A 22,856-nucleotide genomic window follows, 5' to 3' on the forward strand; every position below is an offset into this window, starting at 1 on the left:
AAGCATACCATTCATAGAGTACATGGGGTAAAGGAAAGGAGAGGGTACAGAATGCAGTGTAACAGTCATAACTAGGGTGTAGCAAAAGATTAACTTATGTAAGGTAGGTCCATTCAAAAATCTGATGGCAGTAAGGAAGAAGCTGTTCTTGCATCAGTTGGTACGTGATCTCAGATTTTTGTATCTGTTTCCCGACAGAAAAAGGTGGAAGAGAGAACATCCGGGGTGCGTGGGGTCCTTCGTTTGCGTGATGTTTGCAATGGCTATAGAGTTGGGTTCTCAGAAACAATTAATAGTTGGAAACAGTTTTTAATAGATTGTTCAGCAGTTTATTGTTCTGAATCTTTGTGATGGTTTTATGAACTGAAACTCCTGGAGATCTTTCCTAATGAGGTTCATGTTTCTCGCCAGTATTTGCTGAGACGGTCACAGATATGGCTATTCTTTCTAAAACCCCTGCTCTCTAGAATTTCAAAGTATTTTTCTAAATCAGTATTTGGAAAGTTTCTTCCCAATTTATAGTCAGTCAAGGTGTCTATTTGTTAGTTTAATAATCAGATAACGTGTTGATTTAATGGTTGAAGCTCTAACACTCAAGAGTTTCCAACTGTGTTGCACTGAGGTTCCAGTATGTAATCCTTCATGACTGGCTTTGCAATTGTTTCATGATACAACATGGAGGTCGACCATAGAATGTCGTGTCAGGCTGAGAGCATTGCCTTGCATGATTTAAAGGACAATATAAAGAATCATGGAATCCCTACAGTACAGTAGGAGGCCATTTAGCCCATCGAGCCTGCACCGACCACAATCCCACCCGGGTCCTATCCTCATAATCCCACATATTTACCCTGCTAATCCCCTGACACTAGGGTCAATTTAGCATGGCTAATCAACCCAACCCACACATCTTTGGACTTTGGATTATGGGAGGAAATCAGAGCACCAGGAGGAAACCCATGCAGACATCGGGAGAATATGCAAATTCCTCACAGACAGTGACCTGAGGCCAGAATTGAATCTGAGTCCCTGGTACTGTGAGGCAGCAGTGTTAACCACTGTGCCACTGTGCAGGTTAAGTTGATCGGTCATGATAAATTGCCCCTTAGTGCCAGGGGGGAACTATAGAAGATCATTGAGCCCTACAGTACAGAAAGAGGCCCTTCGGCCCATCGAGTCTGCACCAAACACAATCCCACCCAGGCCCTACCCCCATATCCCTACATATTATACCCACTAATCCCTCTAACCTATGTTCCCTGGACATTAAGGGGCAATTTCTTAGCCTGGCCAATCAACCTAACCCGCACATCTTTGAAGTGTGGGAGGAAACCGGAGTACCTGGAGGAAACCCATGCAGACTCGAGGAGAATGTGCAAACTCCACACAGTGACCCGAGCTGAGAATCGAACCCAGGAGCTGTGAAGCAGCAGTGTTAGCCACTGTGCTACCATGCTACCCGACTAGCAGGATAAATATATCAGGTTATGGAGATAGGGCCTAGGTGGGATTGTTGTCGGTGTAGACTCGATGGGCTGAATGGCGGCCTCTTGTACTGTTTTAAAAAAACATGAATTGTTGCCATTAACATTAAAATTGGAGAAACTGGGTCGAGGCAGCCTGCCTTATGATCAGAGAAAGATACTGTTACTGGGGAAAAAAAACAATCCAGAAAGGATATATATTTACACAAGAACATAAGAAATAGGAACAGGAATAGGCCATCTAGCCCCTCGAGCCTGCCCCGCCATTCAATAAGATCATAGCTGATCTGAAATGGATCAGTTCCACTTACCCGCCTGCTCCCCATAACCCTTAATTCCCTCATCGATCAGAAATCTATCTACCCATGACTTAAACATATTCAACGAGGTAGCCTCCACCACTTCAATGGGCAGACAATTCCCGAGATTCACTACCCTCTGAGAGAAAAAGTTCCTCCTCAACTGTTCTAAACTGACACCCCCCCTCGCTTATTTTGAGGCTGCACCCTCTAGTCCTGGTTTCCTTTCTAAGTGGAAAGAATCTCTCTACCTCTATCCTATCCAGCCCCTTCATTATCTTATATGTCTCTGTAAGATCACCCCTTAGCCTTCTAAACTCTAGCGAGTACAGGCCCAGTCTACTCAATCTCTCCTCATAAGCTAACCCCCTCATCTCCGGTATCAACCTGGTGAACCTTCTCTGTACTCCCTGCAAGGCCAATATATTCTTTCGCAAATAAGGGAACCAAAACTGCACTCAGTACTCTAGTTGAGGCCTTACCAGTGCCTTGTACAGTTGCAGCAAGACCTCCCTGCATTTATATTCTATTCCCCTCAATATAAAGGCCAACATTTCATTCGCCTTCTTGATCACCAGCTGCACCTGCAGACTGAGTTTTTGCGATTCATGCACAAGGACCCCCAGGTCCCTCTGCACAATAGCATGTTGTAATTTTTCACCATTTAAATAATATTCCATTTTACTATTATTTCTTCCAAAGTGGATAGCCTCACATTTGCCAACGTTATACTCCATCTGCCAGATCCTCGCCACTCACTCGGCCTATCCAAATCTCTCTGCAGACTTTCCGCATCCTCCACACAATTCGCTTTCCCACTCATCTTCATGTGATCAGCAAACTTTGTTACCCTACACTCAGTCCTCTCCTCCAGAGTGTCTATATATATGGTAAACAGTTGAGGCCCCAGCACTGATCCCTGTGGCACACCACTAGTCACCAACTGCCAACCAGAAAAGCACCCATTTATTCCAACTCTCTGCTTCCTGTTAGATAGCCAATCCTCAATCCACGCTAATACTTTACCCCCAACTCTGTGTACCCTAACCTTCTGCAGCAACCTTTTGTGAGGCACCTTATCAGACGCCTTCTGGAAATCTAAAGCTTAAATCCATATAATTTAAACCTTGATTCTGCTTTTTACACTCATGATTCATCAGTTTCTGTAGTAAGAGGGATAACTTCTGCAAAGAGATGCTACTATATGTATGTTTAACCTCCATGCAATGAATGACAGTCAAGCTTTGCAAACACAGACATAAAGATACAATAAATAGATAAATTGGATGAGTAGTTCTGCCATGCTTAAACAATTAATGACAAAAAGAACTTTCACAATGGCTACTTGCTTAAATAGCACAAGCTTAATGTTGAAAGCTGCTGTACCCACATGTGCCAAACTCTTGGCAAAATGTTTTAATGTGACCTGACAATTTGGAGCATTGTTTGAGCAACTATGGAACCTGAAATTGAAGATAACTTAAACATAATCATTAATTCAAGTACGGGTTTACTCCATTCGTAGACCAAAGCAGTATTATACCATCAAGTAAGGCCATAACCCTTTCTAGTAGAAATACTGGGAAGGAATCCTCCTCCTGTGTAAATATTTCCCATTTCCAAACAACCTGGCAAAAATTAATGGTTTGGCAAGACAGGAGTTTATAATCAAACTCTGCTGGGGGAGACCACCATTTTACTATAATGCTTGCATTTATACTTTGCCTTATTGCATCAAACTGTTCACGAAATTAACTACTTTCAAAGTCTAGTGACCCTTGTTAGTAGGGAAATGCCAGTTATTCTGCTTCAGTAACATTCTGGAAACTGGTGAAACACCTTACTTTTTGAATATAGCCAAGGAATCTTTAACTAGCTGAATGTTGTTGAGATTTATCATCTAATCTGAAGAATATCGCCTGACTCCCTCAGCACCAAATTGGAGTGCAGATCGTAAACTCAGCTCCTTGGGGCTCGGACCCACAACTCTCTGACATAGCAATAATAGTTGAGCTGATCTGACATCCTGCTGCATATATTACACAAGTATAATTCCTGAATGAAATTCAGTGGTAAATGTATCATTGTCTGGATGTTAAATGCAACTTTAAACAAACTCTGGCGAGTCTATTCTATACAGCCACTCATTACTGTTGACTAGTTTATTTAAGAACATAAGAAATAGGAGCAGGAGTAGGCCATCTGGCCCCTCGAGCCTGCCCCACCATTCAATAAGATCATGGCTGATCTGTCGTGGCTCAGTTCCACATTCCCGCCCTCTCCCCATAACCCTTAATCCCCTCTCTTATCAAAAACCCATCAACCCGCTTCTTAAAAATATTTCGCGAGGTAGCCTCCACCACTTCAACGGGCAGAGAATTCCAGAGATTCACCACCCTTTGAGTGAAGAAGTTCTTCCTCAACTCTGTTCTAAACCGCCCCCCCTTTATCTTGAGGCTGTGCCCCCTAGTCCTACTGTCCTTTCTGAGCGGGAAGAGTCTCTCCACCTCTATCCTATCCATCCCATTCATCATCTTATACGTCTCAATGAGATCTCCCCTCATTCTTCTAAACTCTAACAAGTACAAGCCTAGTTTATTCAGCCTCTCCTCATAGCTCAACCCCCTCAACTCCGGCATCAGCCTAGTAAACCTCCTCTGCACTCCCTCCAAGGCCAAAATATCCTTGCGTAAGTACGGCGCCCAAAACTGCACACAGTACTCATATCCATTATTTCCCTTAATTGGAATGCTCTTGATGGGTGTTATTCTTCCCAGGGTATTTACTTCCCTTTGAGTTATGAAATCCACATTCACTCATATATCTACTCATGAAAGAAAAGAATAGCACTCTATTGCTTTACTTCAGCCAATTGTCAGCTTAACAGAAATCAATGTTTCTAAACCCCTTAAAGTGAAAGTGAAACATTTCTACCAAGTTGCATACAATTCTGTATACAGTTTCTTGGTACTGTGTACAGTTCCATAATTCTTTACAGTTCCATGATCCTGTTTACAATTCTTTGGTTATCTATGTGTACATTATGTTGCTATGGAGAATCTAAAGACACCCAACACAGAGTCAGCTGTTGGTAAAGAAAGTAGAGTTTATTCAATCTAAGTATTCGTATAGGAAATGCTCTTTCAGTATGCTCTAAGAAGCAATTCAATGAGACACAGTTTCCATCAGTAATTTATACTATCTTTGTGATATCTCATCATTCACTTACAATTTATCATTTTGTACACCTAGTCCGGTATGTCCACAATTATAGATGTGTTTATAAAATAGTCATAGATGATCTTGCCTTTAACACAAACAATCAGAACCCGCCCCATAAAATACTATCCTATGTTCCCCCCCACCTCACACAATCCCTCCACCCTCCCCCCCATGGATAACCACCCAACCCCCCCTTTGCACTGTCCATGCTGGGGCATGGGGGTGGGGTTCAGGGAAGATTAAGCAGTGAAGTCTCCCCCCGAGTGTAGAAGTCATTTTGTGGCTCTCACTTGATTTGCCACCCCATCCACTGTTCCCACCCCTGAAAATGGGGGGAGGGGGGAAATTACCCCGAGGTCTTTGATCTGCTCAATGTCTTTAGGTAATATTCATATAGAGCGATAAATGCAATTGCCTAGTTCTTCCTCTGGGTCAGGTCCATTCACGATTCTCTCTGTCAGTTGTGAAGAAAAGCTTAATACATAATGAAATCTTACCCTTCACATTATGTTACAATGAAAGAAAGAGAAAAGGATCTGTCACTAGAGGACAGTTCTACTCTGGTGTTTTGATAATCACAACCCCTTTCTGGGAGCCAACAGGATCAAACATATCTCACAATTTCCCTTGTGACAATTTCTCTAATTTCCCTCAATTTGAATCAAAGTGAACTAGACACTAGGACCTTTAACTTGTGTCCACAGAGACCAACTAGCCACCTCCCACACCCCCTCCCATCCAAAGCCCCCTCCACCCAAACCCCCAAAGGAAGAATGTCAGTCAAGGGTGTTACCTCCTTCCTGATAGTCTAAAATCCAACAGTTTTTAGCCAGATTGTAATTTCCCGGATATTGTATGGATCCAGATGAAACACCTTGGAAAATATTCCCTTACCAAAGGGAAATAGAATATAAAAGCAGGGAGGTCTTGCTGCAACTGTACAGGGTACTGGTGAGGCTGCAGCTGGAGTACTGTGTGCAGTTTTGGTCGCCGCACTTGCGGAAGGATATATTGGCCTTGGAGGGAGTGCAGAAAAGGTTCACTAGGCTGATACCGGAGATGAGGTTAGCCTATGAAGAGAGACTGAATAGACTGGGTCTGTACTCGTTGGAGTTTAGAAGGTTGAGGGGTGATCTTATGGAGACATTTAAGATAATGAAGGGGATAGATAGGGTAGACGTAGAGAGACTCTTCCCGCTTAGAAAGGACAGCAGGACTAGAGGGCACAGCCTCAAAATAAGAGGGGAGGGGGAGGCAGTTTAGATCGGAGTTGAGGAGGAACTTCTTCACTCAAAGGGTGGTAAATCTCTGGAATTCTCTGCCCATTGAAGTGGTGGAGGCTACCTCGCTGAATATATTTAAGTCACGGGTAGATAGGTTTTTGATAGACAGGGGAATTAAGGGTTAAGGGGAGAAAGCGGGAAAGTGGAACTGATCCACTTCAAATCAGCCATGATCTTATTGAATGGCGGGGCAGGCTCGAAGGGCTAGATGGCCTACTCCTGCTCCTATTTCTTATGTTCTTATGTTGTTAGTTCAGAATGGATCTGATGCGAAGGTGACCACTACTAACAACTCTCCTCTAATGAATCTAACAATTGAAATTATGTTGGGATATTTATAATTTTTTTGGTGTTGTATAACTAAAAGATGGCATGGAACATGGTCATTTGCTCAATAATAAATCACCCCTAATCATTATACCATATTAAATGAGCAGGCCATCCTATTTTAATTAGTTTGCCCATTCAGTTTATAAAAAAATTAAAGTTATATTCTTGAAAACTAAGGTTGGGTAAGGGTCAGGTTGGCCATTGTTCTTGGGAACATACGTCTGGGAAGATGGTAAGACTTGGGTCTAGTGTTTCTTTATCAGGTTGTGGTTTTACTTATCTTAACTAGCATTGCACTTCATTGCTAGTTGTCATTGCAAGGATCTTCAGAATATTGCCTGTGTAATCTTTATCAGCACTGATGTGAAGAGAGTTAATCATGTTGGGTTTAGGTCAAGTTTTCCTTGGAAAAATGCAGCTAGCTGTGAGCTTTCCTAAAAAATAATTTTTCATTTCTTGTATTTATCTCATATAATTTAGCCTTATTCCTTCATAGCACCTCCTACCTACCTACCTGTTCAAGAGCAAAGTTGGCAGAGACTGGAAGCAAATTTGCTTTCCACCTACTTGGTCAGACAATGGACTGCCAATACATAGAGGAAATTTAATGAATTATTTTGGAGCTTTGGTTTTGGTAGTAAATAAATTGTCCAATCTGCCACTGAAACACACAGATCAAGAAGGCTCCCAGTTCTGGATCATTACTTGTCTCACTCTTAACAATGATAGAAGGATTGCAATTATCCTCAGAAATCCTAGGTTAGGGAGAAAAACATCAATCAGGGTTATCTCACTATTCAGTATTCTCTGCTGAAAGTTTCTTTTACCTCTGAACACTAAGTACAATTAACACAAATGACAGGATATTGAGTCTTCTGTACCAGCTGTAATTGAAACCAGTTTGGGGAGGTTTCAAACCAGTACTTTAACCTATGCGATTCCACAGCAATATCCAGAATTTAGCACTAGTTAGCATTCTCAGAAGATCTACAGCGAAGTGGAAAAGGAGAATAATTTTATGTTGACACAGGGATTGTAGTGCTATATCCCATTTGTTTCTTTCCTAATTCTGACAATCGAGTTCCAATTTTAATCTAATGCATTCAGCGAGAAGGGAATTACGCCAATGAAGAATATCCTGAAATGGGTGTTTGACCTGAATGTACCCCAATTTCCACTGAGCAGGTTAGGAAAAATTTCTATTGTAGGAACATTGGAACAGGAAGAGGTAATTTGATCCCTTGAGCCTGTTCTATGCCATTCAGTGAGATGATTACTGATCTGCAAGCTAACTCCATGTGGAGGCTGTTTGGCTGTTTCTTGCCCAGTTGAAACAGATTGCTTGCTGAGGAAGTGTCAGAAGTCACTGGAGTGTAAAGAGGGAATTAGAGATTTGGCAGAGAATAGGATTAAGGAGCAGCTGAAATTATGTATGGGAACATTTAAAATGTGGACCAGCCATAAGTCAACAGTGGTTATCTTTCCTGTTCCAAAAAAATTGTTCACAGAATCTCAAATAATGTTCATCCTTCTAAATCCTCCTCAAAAACTATTTAGTCTTTCATCTTGAAGAAATTCTGTTGGTCTAACCTAACCTCTTCTCTTTAATGAATATTAAATAGCTAGGTGTTTTCTATTCTGCTCTTTCTACCTGCTTATTGTATATAACTGTTATATCTTTGTGCTCTTTTCCTTCTTCCCCTTCTCTTTTCTCGTGTTTTGTTCTTAAAATCCCAACTGTGTTATTTTGACAAAACTTCATTGTCTGTGTTTCCACACCCTGGACATTCTTGCTGTGCCTTATTTTTCTGGGTTTTTCATGTCTCCCTTTTCTTTTTGACGTGGGGTATTCTTGCTCCCATTTCCTGTCACTTCTGTCCTGTCTCTGCCTCCTCCCCCGTCCCTTGTTTGTCGTGTTTTCTTCTATACCCTTCTCGGTATGCACCCTCTCTTGTGGCTGTTAGCAGAGGAGAAAAGTGCGGAACCGTGGAAATAACCTCAGTGTATGTACCCTGTCTTAGTCTCTTCTCTTATGTTTGATTACACTTGTCTGTCTCTAAGTTTCATTTTGCCAAATGTGGAACTTGCTGGTGTCTCCCTTAAAGGGCCTGTTCAGTTGTTGAAGGGACAATGTCTAAATAGGGCAAAAAGAGATCAAATTTTTCCCCCAAAATATTTGTTTGCATAAATAAAACAAAATGATGTAAATTACTTTAAAATCTATAATTGTAATAGACAAATCATGCCACTATTCCCAGAAGAACAGAAGGTTTGCCCAACATTTTCTTTGTGAAGAGAATGGCCTTTTAATCTACAGTGTTGCTTAAACAACTCCCTGGGTACTCTTTCCAACTAATATGTTGTTAAGTATGCATGTGCTTATTAATACACAAGTATTTTAAGTTATTTTGAATTTTGTTGATGGCAGGTATCAGAGGCATTCAGGCAGGAGAATTTTGTGAGTTTTCTTTTTGTTTTGGGTATTTTCACCCCTTTTTTTTGTTCATCAAGTCTGGAACTATACAGAAAAGGCATCAGCTGCAAGTTCTCCTGATAAGCTAAGTGATGCCAGGATTTGTTCACCACCTCTCAAATTTCCCCAGCACATCCTCAATCAGATTCTACTGCAGGCACATGTTGCACCGGCATTTCACCCTTTGCCTCAGGAAACCAGCAGAACATTGTTCAAAATTGCATCCACTCTGTGACAATGCCATGTTCCTGAGCCTAGTTGTCCCACTCTCATTGACTGAGATAGCTCAATACAGATCAGTTACTGAAACTGGATCCTTCCAGACTCATGTCTCCATACCACACAAGACAATGTACATATCCATTAGGATGCTATTGTGCATTTCTTTCAAAAACAAAACCTAATGTGATGACAACTGAACGTGTCCTTTCGATTGCATGCATGCCAAGGGCTTTGTACCCAATCAGGTATTTTGACCTAAGCTTGACCTAATTTTGTTTTAGGAGATTGTAGGCAGCTGAGAAACCAGCTGAAGAATTGCATGTTCCTGAGAACTTGCTAGAATGTTAACGCATGATGTAACTTAAAATACAGCGCCAGCATGTGATGTGGTCTTTAACTGTTTGGCAAATAGCTCTGATGTAAGAAAAACACCTTTGTCAGATGGGGAGGGAAGAAACAGAACTCAATTTAGATGATAGTGATAGACCGATATTGAAATGTGTTGGAAATAAGCAAAAGACTCATTATTCAATGTAAATTGATGTCTTATGATGTCACTGAGACCCCAATGATATTTTGCTATTGTTAATTGCAGGGCCTGTTGAGGCCAGTCCAGTGTACACAGCTGGAAGTAGTCAGTGTCCCTTAAAAGCATAATTGGAAATAGATCTGAGAACACAAAATAATATTTGCTGCATTTTTAGCAATATGTGCCTTACTACTAATCATCTTCCCCTTGATTGGCCCAGCCATTCCTGTAAGCCCCTGCTGCAGGCCTGTGCTCAATGAATGGTCCACTGGATTTCTTATTCACCCATAACGCATGCTGCTTATCACTGCTCAGAATAGGCTGGCAGCTCACCTGTCGAGTGCAAATGTGACTGGACCATCAAAATGCTTCATCGGCTGAGTGTTTCAATCACTTTTCACAGACTCCATTCCTGGCTGGTGAAAATCGACTCCTTCTCTGTTCAGTCTCAGAATCAGATGTTGGCAGCACCAGGAAAAGTCACAGACACCACTCAAAATAAATACGATACAGAGTTCACTCACCTGTAATCTAATACAAATAATGGACATGATAAGTGTACGGAGAATTCAATTGCTCAGAAGCTGTTCTCATGCTTAATGTTCAAAAAGTCAAATCTAACGTTAATTGTATTTTGTCCTTCAACAGGCCATAATATATTGGATGTTTTCATATTGTACATTAAGTGCACATTAAGGGACAGCTTTGTTCCTTATTCGTCAATATGTTACAGAATCAATGCAAATATTTTGCACTATTTATACCGGTCTATCACTAAGCTCAAGAGGGATTGTTAATTTCATACCATGTTGCTTTTTAAACAGCTAACAGTGTCGTGATGTTCTTTGAACAATAACAATGTTCATGGTTTGTTACTGTGCCTGAAAGAGAAAGGTAAGAATGAAGGGGAAAGCAGTCTGCAGTAGGCTCAGGAGACCTACAAATATTTCCTCCATTGAGCAGTGGGAACACACTGACACTATTGTTATTGGACAGTGGGACACACTGACACTATTGCTAACTATAACCAAGATGCGTAAAATATATTTATAAAATACTAACTTTGATGCTGCTCGTAACAGATAAAAGATAAATTAAAATTTGTTGTTTGAAGTAAGGCAGTGCATGGACATAAAACATTTAATAAGATATTTGTTTTAAAATATAAAATATACATATAAATAAATGCATGGTATATATGTAAAGATGTGATAAGTTTAATGCATTTTCCCAGGAGAGGGGCTAGTTATTGAGAACATGGCAGAATTCTTTTGTAATAGGTTGAGCAGATGTATGACTAATATGTGTCACTTCTCCAAGTGCTGTGCATTTCCACGCAATCCAATTTTCTGCAGCGTTATTTGGATAATTATAGAAAGTGTGTGCTAAATATAGACTTTGAATACATGTATAGATTCTGGGGACTATTGTAACCTAACCCAGGAAATTGATGGGATCAGATGCAATGCTGACTTTTCACAGCAACCTGTTTTACACTGCATTAAAGTGTAGAACAACTTTCCATCTGATCCCATGAAATTTCTCTTAGTTAGGTCAAATTTCTCACATACTTATCTATAACTTTTTTTTAAAGCTGCACGTATAAGCATCTTTATGTGGTAGAATATGTAATAGCATTATCTCAGCTGTTTCTAGGTGGAATGTATAACTACATACAGTAAGTTTATAAACTGGATAAACGCAAATTACTGCGGATGATGGAATCTGAAACTAAAAGAGAAAATGCTGGAAAATCTCAGCAAGTCTGGCAGCATCTGTAAGGAGAGAAAAGAGCTGATGTTTCGAGTGCCTTTGTCAAAGCACTTTATACAGTTTATAAACTGTATTTGTGCCAACAGATAATATATGTGCAGTGTATCGATATGTACAAGGTTGCATAGTTTGTGTCGAAACACTGCATTAGAATACCATGTATGTTAATGCATATACATATATTACCACTATACATAACAGTTCCCACATTTATGCTGAAGAATAGACGCACTGTAACACCATGTCTGGAAAGAGGTTGCCTTTCTCATGTGACAGGTTTAACCAGGCAGTTCGCCTTATAAACGTGGAATAGAAATTCACAATTTATAAAGTTGATACATCCTTGTGTCAAAACAGGGTGTAAGACAGGAGGTAAGATTTTGTAGATAGGACAATGCATAGATATAAAACTATGAATGAGGTATATAGTTTTATAATATAAAACATGCATATACATAAATAAATGTTTGGCATTGTGTGTATAATATATATGATGAGTTTAATTTTTTTGTCCCAGAAGAAGGGCTGGTATTTGAGAACATGACAGGATCCTTTAGTAATGGAGGAAACTGCAGTAATTGTGTAATGAAGGTGTGTTCAGTAGATGTATAAATACTGTCACCTCTCCAATTGCTGTGCATTTCCACGCAATCCTTTTGCTTTTCACATGCTGCACACTTCACACTAACTTCATGACTTTACTTTTGATGACAACAGTGTGTTCTTTGAAGTAATACATATTTTCTTTTACACCAGACTATCGAAGATACGAGTCCAATTAAGAGATCAGCATCCACACTGGGCCATCAGCGCTCCAAAGGAATGCGCCTGGATGACTATTCGCTAGAGCGGGTCATCCCAGAGGAATCACAACGTCCTCATCGCCGCAGGGAGAGGGGTCACAGGACTTCTGAAAGGTCACTGAGCCGATATACAGATGCTGATACGGGTAAGTTTTATCATTCTACTAAAAGATTACAGCAAACTTTTGGATAGTACTAAAAGTTCCCTGAGGGAACTAACCTAAACACTTTTCCCAAAATACATAGGAGAAATATCTCCTTTGGCCCTAATGATGACTGCAGTGCCCACTGTACTACGAAGCCATATGGACTAAGCAGGGCTCAGGTTCTATCATTCATCTGTGGGTAATCAGGGCAATATTAAGATTACAATTCAGTCTCTTTCAGTGAGAAACAATAAAAAATACAGTCAGAAACAAGCTCCTGATGATTACATAATGACACCTTCTGGAAAGCAAGGTTAGAGTATAGGAAAAGATTGGATTTAGAAGGATCGAATAGCCTTATTCATTGTAAAGAATGCCTGTTTCAATGAGATGGCAGACGACATGTTACAACCTTAGAATTTTACCTTATTATTTCTTTGGAAAGGAAGGAAAACAAGAAAGAAAATTGAAGAGGAACAAACACAGAAGATCTTCAAATACAACCTGACACACAACATCCTTTGTTGCTTATCTTCATTCATATGAAAAATGCCATGGCCCCAGTATCTGTATAATTTTATATGTAAATATATATTCATATGAAAACCTCTTCTGTTGGAAGTTATATTTTTAATAGCATAATGAAAGTTAAGCCACAATTATGCTGATAAAGTTGGCCTATACAAATTAGACATATTAACTAAAGGATAATAATAAGGATTATTATTTAAAAATGAGGAGCAAATGAGGAATAATCCAAACAGGTCAGAAGATAATGAAGAGTGACTCATCAGGAAAAGCCATCAAAACAAACAATATATAAGAGATTGAGACTACATTTAATGTGTTGCTTAAGAAAAGGGATTTTGGAAAAGTGGGCTGATAACCAGTTTTAAAAAAAGTATTCTTTCCACTTTTCATAAAATTTTGAAGTTTCTTATTCTATTCTTTTCACGTATGGTACTCACTGGCCAGAACTCTACCACCTTGCCCACCACGGAATCAGAACGGGTGAGGGTCCGACAGTGGAAATCTCCATTGACCTTAGGTGGGAATTTCCAGTCTTGCTCGAGCAAGCCGTAAAATCCCGCCCACCATTCTGTTCTTTAACGGGTAAAAGTACATCATTGCTTTAGAACATAGAACATAGAACACTACAGCACAAACAGGCCCTTCGGCCCACGAGTTGCACCGATCACATCAACACCTACCAATCCATAGACCTATCTATAACCCCCAATCCCATTAAATCCCATATACTCATCCAGAAGTCTTTTCAAAGACCCCAGCGAGTTCGCCTCCACCACCACTGACGGCAGCCGATTCCATTCACTCACCACCCTCTGAGTGAAAAACTTACCCCTAACATCACTTCTGTACTTGCCTCCCCGCACCTTAAATCTGTGTCCTCTCGTAGCGACCATTTCAACCCGGGGAAATAGCCTCTGAGAATCCACCCTATCTATTCCTCTCAACATTTTATAAACCTCTATCAGGTCGCCTCTCAACCTTCGTCTCTCCAGGGAGAAGAGTCCCAGCTCACTCAACCTAACTTCATAAGGCATGCCTCCCAGTCCAGGCAACATCCTTGTAAATCTCCTCTGTACCCTTTCAATAGCTTCTACATCCTTCCTATAGTGAGGCGACCAGAACTGCGCACAGTACTCCAAGTGAGGCCTGACAAGGGTCTTATAAAGTTGCAGCATTACCTCCCGATTCCTAAACTCAATCCCTCGATTAATGAAGGCCAGTACACCATACGCCTTCTTGACCACATCCTCCACCTGCGAGGCCGATTTAAGAGTCCTGTGGACCCGGACCCCAAGATCCTTCTGCTCTTCAACACTACTAAGACTCCTGCCCTTGATAGTGTACTCGTTCATCCCATTGGTCCTGCCAAAATGGACGACTACACATTTATCTGCGTTGAAGTCCATCTGCCACTTCTCCGCCCAGTCCTGCATCCTATTTATGTCCTGCTGCAACTTCTGACATCCTTCCAGACCATCCACAATACCACCGACCTTCGTGCCATCGGCGAACTTACTAACCCATCCCTCCACTTCCTCATCTAGGTCATTTATGAAAATGACAAACAGCAAGGGTCCTAGAACAGATCCCTGGGGCACTCCACTGGTGACTGACCTCCATGCAGAAAAAGACCCATCCACAACCACTCTCTGCCTTCTGCAGGCAAGCCAGTTCTGGATCCACAAGGCCAAAGGCCCTTGGATCCCATGCCCTCTCACCTTCTCAAGAAGTCTTGCATGGGGGACCTTATCAAACGCCTTGCTGAAGTCCATGTACATCACGTCCACTGCACTTCCTTCGTCAATGTGTTCAGTCACATTTTCGAAGAGCTCAACTAGGCTCGTAAGGCACGACCTGCCCTTGACAAAACCATGCTGACTATTTCTGATCATGTCAAACCTCTCCAAATGCTCATAAATCTTGTCCCTCAGAAGCCTCTCCATCAGCTTACCAACCACTGAGGTCAGACTCACCGGTCGGTAATTTCCCGGGCTATCTCTGTTCCCTTTCTTGAAAATAGGAACCACATCCGCAATCCTCCAATCTTCCAGAATCTCTCCCGTCTCCATTGACGACGCAAAGATCATCGCCAGGGGCTCTGCAATCACTTCCCTCACCTCCCACAGTATCCTGGGGTACATCCCATCTGGTCCCGGCAACTTATCTATCTTGATAGAATTCAAAAGTTCCAACACATCCTCCTCCTTAATATCCACATACTCAATCTTTTCCATCTGCTGCAAATCCGTAGCAAAATCTCCCAGATCAGTTTCCACGGTGAATACTGAGGCAAAGTACTCATTAAGCACCTCTGCCATTTCTTCTGGTTCCACACAGACCTTTCCCCCTTCACCTTTTATAGGTCCTATCCCTTCTCTTCTCATCCTTTTACTTTTCACATATTTATAGAAGGCCTTGGGATTCTCCTTAATCTTACCCGCCAAGGCCTTCTCATGACCCCTTCTGGCTCTCCTAATTTCCCTTTTAAGCTCCTTTCTACAATCCTTATACTCCTCTAGATCCTTAACATCTCCTAGTTCCCTGAACCTTTTGTACACCTTCCTTTTCCTCCTGACTAGGCTCACCACAGCCTTCGTGCACCACGGTTCCCGCGACCTACCAAAACCCCCTTGTCTCATCGGAACGTTGTCATGCAGAGCTCCAGACAAACATTCCTTGAATATCCGCCACCTTCCTTCGGTACTTTTCCCTAAGAACGCCTCCTTCCAGTTTATTTGTCCAAGTAACTTCCTGACGTCTTCGTATTTCCCCTTACTCCAGACAAACTCCTTCCTATCCTTCCTGATCCTATCTCGTTCCAATGCAATTGTGAAGGAGATAGAATTATGATCTCCATTCCCAAGATGCTCTCCTACCGAGAGATCCATCACCTGTCCTGGTTCATTCGCCAGTACCAGGTCAAGTACAGCCTCTCCTCTCATAGGCTTATCCACGTACTGTGTCAGGAAACCTTCCTGAACACACCTAACAAACTCCTCCCCATCCAAACCCCTTACCCTTGGGATATTCCAATCGATGTTTGGGAAATTGAAGTCTCCCATCACGACAACTCTGTTATTACTACATCTCTCTAGAATCTGTTTCCCTATCTGCACCTCAACTTCCCTGTCACTATTGGGCGGCCTATAGAATACACCCAGCAAAGTTTTCGACCCTTTGCTGTTCCTAACTTCCACCCACAGAGACTCTGTAGATAGTCCCTCCACGGCATCCTCCTTCTCTGCAGCCATGACACTGTCCCTGATCAACAGCGCCACTCCACCACCTCTTTTGCCTCCCTCCCTGTCCTTCCTGAAGCATCTGAATCCTGGCACCTGAAGTACCCAGTCCTGTCCCTGAGACATCCAAGTCTCCGTAATGGCCACCACATCACATTCCCAAGCAGCAATCCACGCCATCTTTTGTTTGGTAGTCTATATTTTGAAGGGTTGGAAGGGGGGGGATTAGTGCTAGTACTTTTCATTATTCCTTCTTGGTATGATAGTTTAAATAAATCTATTTGATAGTTTTCATAATGGTGGAAGATGCAGTTGAGGAAAACAAGCTCACAAAAGGATTAAACACAAGATGTTTTATCAGAACGCTAAAGACCTTTCCACACATACTTGGTCATGATGGGTAGCACAGTTGCACAGTGGTTAGCACTGCTGTCTTACAGCACCAAGGACCTGGGTTTGATTCCCAGCTTGGGTCACTGTCTGTGTGGAGTCTGCATGTTCTCCCTGTGTCTGCGTGGGTTTCCGCCAGGTGCTCCGGTTTCCTCCCACAGTCCAAAAGACGTGCTGGCTAGATGCATTGGCCATGTTAAATTCTCCCTCAGTGTACCCAAACAGGTGCCAGAGTTTGGTGACTGGGGGATTTTCACAGTAACTTCATTGCAGTGTTAATGTAAGCCTATTTATGGCACTGATAAATAAACCAAATAAATAAATGTTAGAAGAAAACTGTCTTCACTACCTCAACTTCACAGATTACATTTTCACAGAATCCTACATGAAATTTGAATATCTTGCCTTGGAAGTGATGAATATCATTGCACAAAGTTTCCATACTATTGGAACTACAGGCTGGGAATAATTTGATATGTTAGGCAGTTTGCCGTGGACATAATATCAAGCAAGTGACAAATTCTTATGTTTGCAAAGAGCCACAGCTTCATGAAATTTCCATTGGACAGGAGGTCTGAAGCTGGTACGGTTGCAGAACTTCACAGTGTTGCATTGAGTGCCAGGTATTGCAGATGGTACACCATTTCAGTGCTTTACACATCGACGCCACAATCCAATCCCAATCTCCAGTAATCACAATCCAATCCCAATCTCCAGTAATCGCAATCCAATCCCAATCTACAGTAATCGCAATCCAATCCTAATCTACAGTAATCACAATCCAATCCTAATCTACAGTAATCACAATCCAATCCTAATCTACAGTAATCACAATCCAATCCCAATCTGCAGTAATCACAATCCAATCCCAATCTACAGTAATCACAATCCAATCCTAATCTACAGTAATCACAATCCAATCCCAATCTACAGTAATCACAATCCAATCCCAATCTGCAGTAATCACAATCCAATCCCAATCTACAGTAATCACAATCCAATCCCAATCTACAGTAATCACAATCCAATCCCAATCTACAGTAATCGCAATCCAATCCCAATCTACAGTATTTGCAATCTCTATCTCAGCACTTTGCATTCAACCGATGTTGAATCATAGAATCGTGGAAAATTTCCAGCGTAGAAATAGGCCACTTGGCCCATCGTTTGTGTACCAAACGAGCCAAGAAACAAGCCACCAGTTCAATCTCACTTTCCAGCATTTGGTCCTTAACCCAGCAGGAGAATATCTAATCACCTTTTAAATGTGTTGAGGGTTTCTGCCTCTGCTAGCCCTTCAGGCAGTGAGTTCCAGGCCCCTGAAACCTTCTAGGTGAAAAGAAATTCCTCATCTCATCTCTCTAATCCTACCAAGCCCTTCAAATATATGCCCGCTAGTAAAGAAAGTGGGCACTTTCGTCCAGTCTATCCAGGCCCCTCTATTTTGAGTATTAATAGACAAATAGTGTATGTCAATGTCCATTATTCTGCTTCTTTATAATTGATGTGACATGCCTGAGTTTCCACAGTTATTGATGATGAGCCACTGAGAGACAGGTGCATTAAGAAATCAATATTCAAAATAGATTCCAACAGTCAATTTTAAAATAATTTATTTTTTGTAAAATATTTTGAAATGCTTGTAAGAGAAATGAAAGGTGCTGTAAAAATACAACTCTTTCTTTCTAAACATTGTCGTTGCCTCAATAATCTGCTTTTATTGACATAGGGCTTGGAACAGACCTCAGTACCACAACGCAGTCAGGTGATCTCCCTCCAAAGGAAAAGGATCGTGAGCGAGGAAGACCCAAGGACAGGAAACATCATCATCACCATCATCACCACACATCATCAGACAAGGAGCGTTACTCACAGGAACGGCATGAGTACAGCAGACCTCGATCGAGGGACAGGCGATGGTCTCGATCTCCCAGTGCAGGCCGCGAGTGTCTCCCCCATAGACAGGTGGGTCTGCAGATTTCACAGACCTTGGATACGAAACAAACTATAGACAATACATTTATGCACCATGACTAGTATAACGTCAGCAAGTAGGGAAATCATTATTTATTTCAAAACAGTCTGAACAATGGCGTCACTACAAAAAGTCTAAATCCAACCTATTTCAGTTAAAAACGCCAACCACAGTTTACTATTAACAAAATCCTAATCTACAGTAATCACAATCCAAACCTGATCTACAGTAATCACAATCCAATCCCAATCTACAGTAATCACATCCAATCCCAATCTGCAGTAATCACAATCCAATCCCAATCTACAGTAATCACATCCAATCCCAATCTGCAGTAATCACAATCCAATCCCAATCTACAGTAATCACAATCCAAACCTTATCTACAGTAATCACAATCCAATCCCAATCTACAGTAATCGCAATCCAATCCCAATCTACAGTAATCACAATCCAAACCTGATCTACAGTAATCACAATCCAATCCCAATCTACAGTAATCACAATCCAGTCCTAATCTACAGTAATCACAATCCAATCCCAATCTACAGTAATCACAATCCAATCCCAATCTACACCATTTGCAATCCAATCCCAATCTACAGTAATCACAATCCAATCCCAATCTACAGTAATCACAATCCAATCCTAATCTACAGTAATCGCAATCCAATCCCAATCTACAGTAATCACAATCCAATCCCAATCTACAGTAATCACAATCCAATCCCAATCTACAGTAATCACAATCCAATCCTAATCTACAGTAATCGCAATCCAATCCCTCGCAATCCAATCCCAATCTACAGTAATCGCAATCCAATCCCAATCTACAGTAATCACAATCCAATCCCAATCTACAGTAATCGCAATCCAATCCCAATCTACAGTATTTGCAATCTAATCCCAATCTTCAGTAATCACAATCCAACCTCAATCTACAATAATTACCAAAGTTTCCCCAACCTCACTTTTCTACAATAAACACAATTGCAGCCCTAATCTAGTGTCATCAAACTATAAACCCAAACCTACTGTGATAAGAACCCCAACCTCCTGTACTCATCCCCATATTGATCTCTCGCAACTATTTTAATTAATAACCTGAACTCCAGATACTTTGATTAATAACTTTACTCCTAACATTATGCCAGTGGAACTAGTTCAATTAACAGTTAATATCCTCATCCCACGTACTGAACCTGTCTCATTCATGAATTTTCTTTCAGTGAGGTAGCCAGCAGGAGGAGACACTCCTTGGTCCCAAGGATTTCAAACAGTGACGAACTATAGCTCTGTATTTTTCCCTCTGCATAATGTGATCTTTAGCAAAACACAGGGGCTCAACAGTAAATTTGGAGCATACTGCCATCCTATTCTCTTCCTATTCAAGGTTAAGTATATTTATTAGAGAAGGAAATGGTAAGATGTAAATGATCGTTAAATCAGACGGGTGCTAAATTACTCAGAATGACAAGTGGACCTGTGCAGTTACACTCTCAGCCAATTTCTAGTGTAAACTTGTGACTGACTTGTAATAAATTTGAGGTGATAAATCGATAACATACATTCATGCTGCACCTGTCATTAGCTAGTGGAGTCGGGCAAGAATCAGTGAACAGCAAGATGATAACGTTCCCAAAAGATAAAAGATTAAAGGGTAAGATATTTCAGAAACAATCCCCCCATCAAGTTTCAGAGGATGTTATCTCAAAATTCCTTAGGCTGATATAGAATCAACTTCTGATGAGTTAGCTGACTCAGCCACTTTATATTTAGCCCTCTTGCACTGACCTCGAGAGAAAATCATCTCAGGTTCTCACTCCTGATCACTATCTGTATGAACCTCATTACTGCAGCATTGTCAGTAGATGGGTATAGTTAGGCTGAGTTCTGATGTTCTCATGGCCAATCTACTTATCATCTGGACAATGAAAATATAACCCTGCACAGAGTAGTGATCTTCCATCTCCATGGAAAAGAAAACAGACATTGACCATGTCTGTTCAAACTTTACATCCCTCAGTTACCGGCATCCCTTCTGCCCCACACTGAGTTGAAATGTAGTTCCTACTAAATCCAATTGTGCAGCAGAATGGATGTTCATACATCCCAGGGGCCTGTTTTGGAGAAGGCAAGTATATTGTTGAGGTATTCTGTCTAAGAGTCAATTAGAAGGAGATAGTCATTTTAATTAAGAGTTGGTCTACTGAACTGAAGGAGAATGGGAGCATGATTCAGGCAACTGTTTTGCATGGTGCTTTTTTTGAGTTTATTGGGCTCAAAATGTTGCAAAGAAATGGCTGAAATGTACGGTTATTCATTTCCTGTTTTACTGAGATCCAATATTTTACACCATGAATGCTGTTCCTCTTGCCTTCTGCATTTCTGAAAAGCTGTTAGGCCATACAGGTTAAATATATCGACAAGAGATATTTCACAAAACACTTACATTTCACTGCATGTAATCTGTTTACTTACACATTTCTCGTTAGCACTGCTGCCTCACAGTGACAGGGACCTGGGTTCGATTCCCAGCTTGGATCTGTGTGTGGTTTACACGTTCTCCCCATGTCTGCATGAGTTTCCTCCAGGTACTCCGGTTTCCTCCCACATTCTGAAAGATGTGCTGGTTAGGTGCATTGACCTGAACAGGCGCAGCACTGTGGCGACTAGGGGATTTTCACAGTTACTTCATTGCAGTGTTAATGTAAGCCTTACTTATGATTAATAAATAAACATTACTCTTTGGAAATGCCCCATAAGGAGAAGGAGATCACATAAACATATTGCAAAATTATTTGATTTTTCTTTCAAAGTATTTGAACTCTATAAAACCTGGAAGTTTTTAACTATTTGAGTGCGGTTGCTCTGAAAGCCCCACGCCCCCTTCACACAAGTATACAGACACACACACAATTACATTCACCTGCTGCCCTCTCCCTCATTCAATACAGAAACCTTCAGAGATTAACAGATTGGAATCTGTGTCAATCTTTAGATGTTGATCAATTGTTTGCTTGACAGTTCATCTTTTAGAGTTGCTTTTTAGCCAGCGTGGTATTTATATTTTGCATCCACCTCCAGAAAAAGATTTCTGCCTTCATCCTCTCATGTTTAAGTGCTGATCTTTGTTCCTAAGTTTCCAGTTTCTCCCCTCTCACCGAATCACGAAAGATGGAAAAATAAATTAACATTGCTGGAAGAGAGTTAATTATTCAGGAAGCTTAGAATTCATTCATTTTTAAATGACAGCGTGTAAGAGATTAGGAGGAAAATAAACAATAGAAGAACGTGTAAATTTATTTAAATATTTAAAATTGTAAAATTATATTTTAATTGGTCCTTCAGCTTTAGTTTAAAATATAAAGAGTTTAATTTCAGATGAACGAGTTGACAGCTAATTCTGATGTACGGGTAGTTCTATAACTTTAATATTAGTGTTTCTTTGAGCTTATGTAACAGCACTTCACGTTAAATCATTGTGTGCCAAGCACTTTGAGATTTTCCTGACAGTTGTGATAAAGCACAAAATGAATTCTGGTTTTCTTCCCACAATACAAAGTAAAGATAAACAAATCCAGCCAGACCAGGCAATAGGAATTTCCCCAGTGATTACTGCTACATTTTTATTCATTTATCAAGGTACCCTATGCCATAATTAATATCAGCAAAGAGTAGAAATTGCTGGCAACATTGTTCCAGGTTCTAAACATGCTTATGTCTAGCAATCTTCCCCAGCATTTGGTGAAGATGTTAAGCAGGTTAACACCACCCTGAAATGAACGCAGAGAATTGGATACAAGTGTATGAAATGATCATACAATAATAAATGCAGCTAATTTGTTCTTATGAAAGATTTTAGTCAATTGCCGAAACAATAATCAGTAATCTGCACTAAAAATAGCTTAACATAGTTACAGGATTTAAACGTATGTAAAGGTGTAGGTGTTGCATTATATATGGATGTCAATGCATTGCACTATGAAGTGATGTTTTCATCAATTTTCCCTTCCGCCAGGGAATCAGTGCCTTGGTGGGAGTTACCAAATAAAAGCGTGGGAGGAAGATAGGATTGTGAGTCATATGTTCATTGGGGAATTCAGTCCTGGACCATTTTCACTTAGCTCCCAGATGCTGAGGTATTGTCATTGACA

The 22,856-nt window shown here is 40.9% G+C and overlaps 1 protein-coding gene across 6 annotated transcripts in view; it reads left to right on the forward strand.

The window, feature by feature from the left end:
* The window catches only part of LOC145361110 (voltage-dependent P/Q-type calcium channel subunit alpha-1A-like), a 649,898-nt gene that overhangs the window by 604,694 nt on the left and 22,348 nt on the right, over positions 1 to 22,856 (forward strand). For all 6 annotated transcript variants that reach the window (XM_080216715.1, XM_080216708.1, XM_080216713.1 and 3 more), the window contains 2 exons: positions 12,372 to 12,564; positions 18,454 to 18,689. In XM_080216715.1, coding sequence (XP_080072841.1) covers positions 12,372 to 12,564; positions 18,454 to 18,689 — 429 coding nt within the window. The remainder of the gene's footprint in view (positions 1 to 12,371; positions 12,565 to 18,453; positions 18,690 to 22,856) is intronic.

This window comes from Carcharhinus amblyrhynchos, chromosome 33 (assembly GCF_965287045.1).
Source record: "Carcharhinus amblyrhynchos chromosome 33, sCarAmb.v2.hapA, whole genome shotgun sequence".
Taxonomy (NCBI): domain Eukaryota; kingdom Metazoa; phylum Chordata; class Chondrichthyes; order Carcharhiniformes; family Carcharhinidae; genus Carcharhinus; species Carcharhinus amblyrhynchos.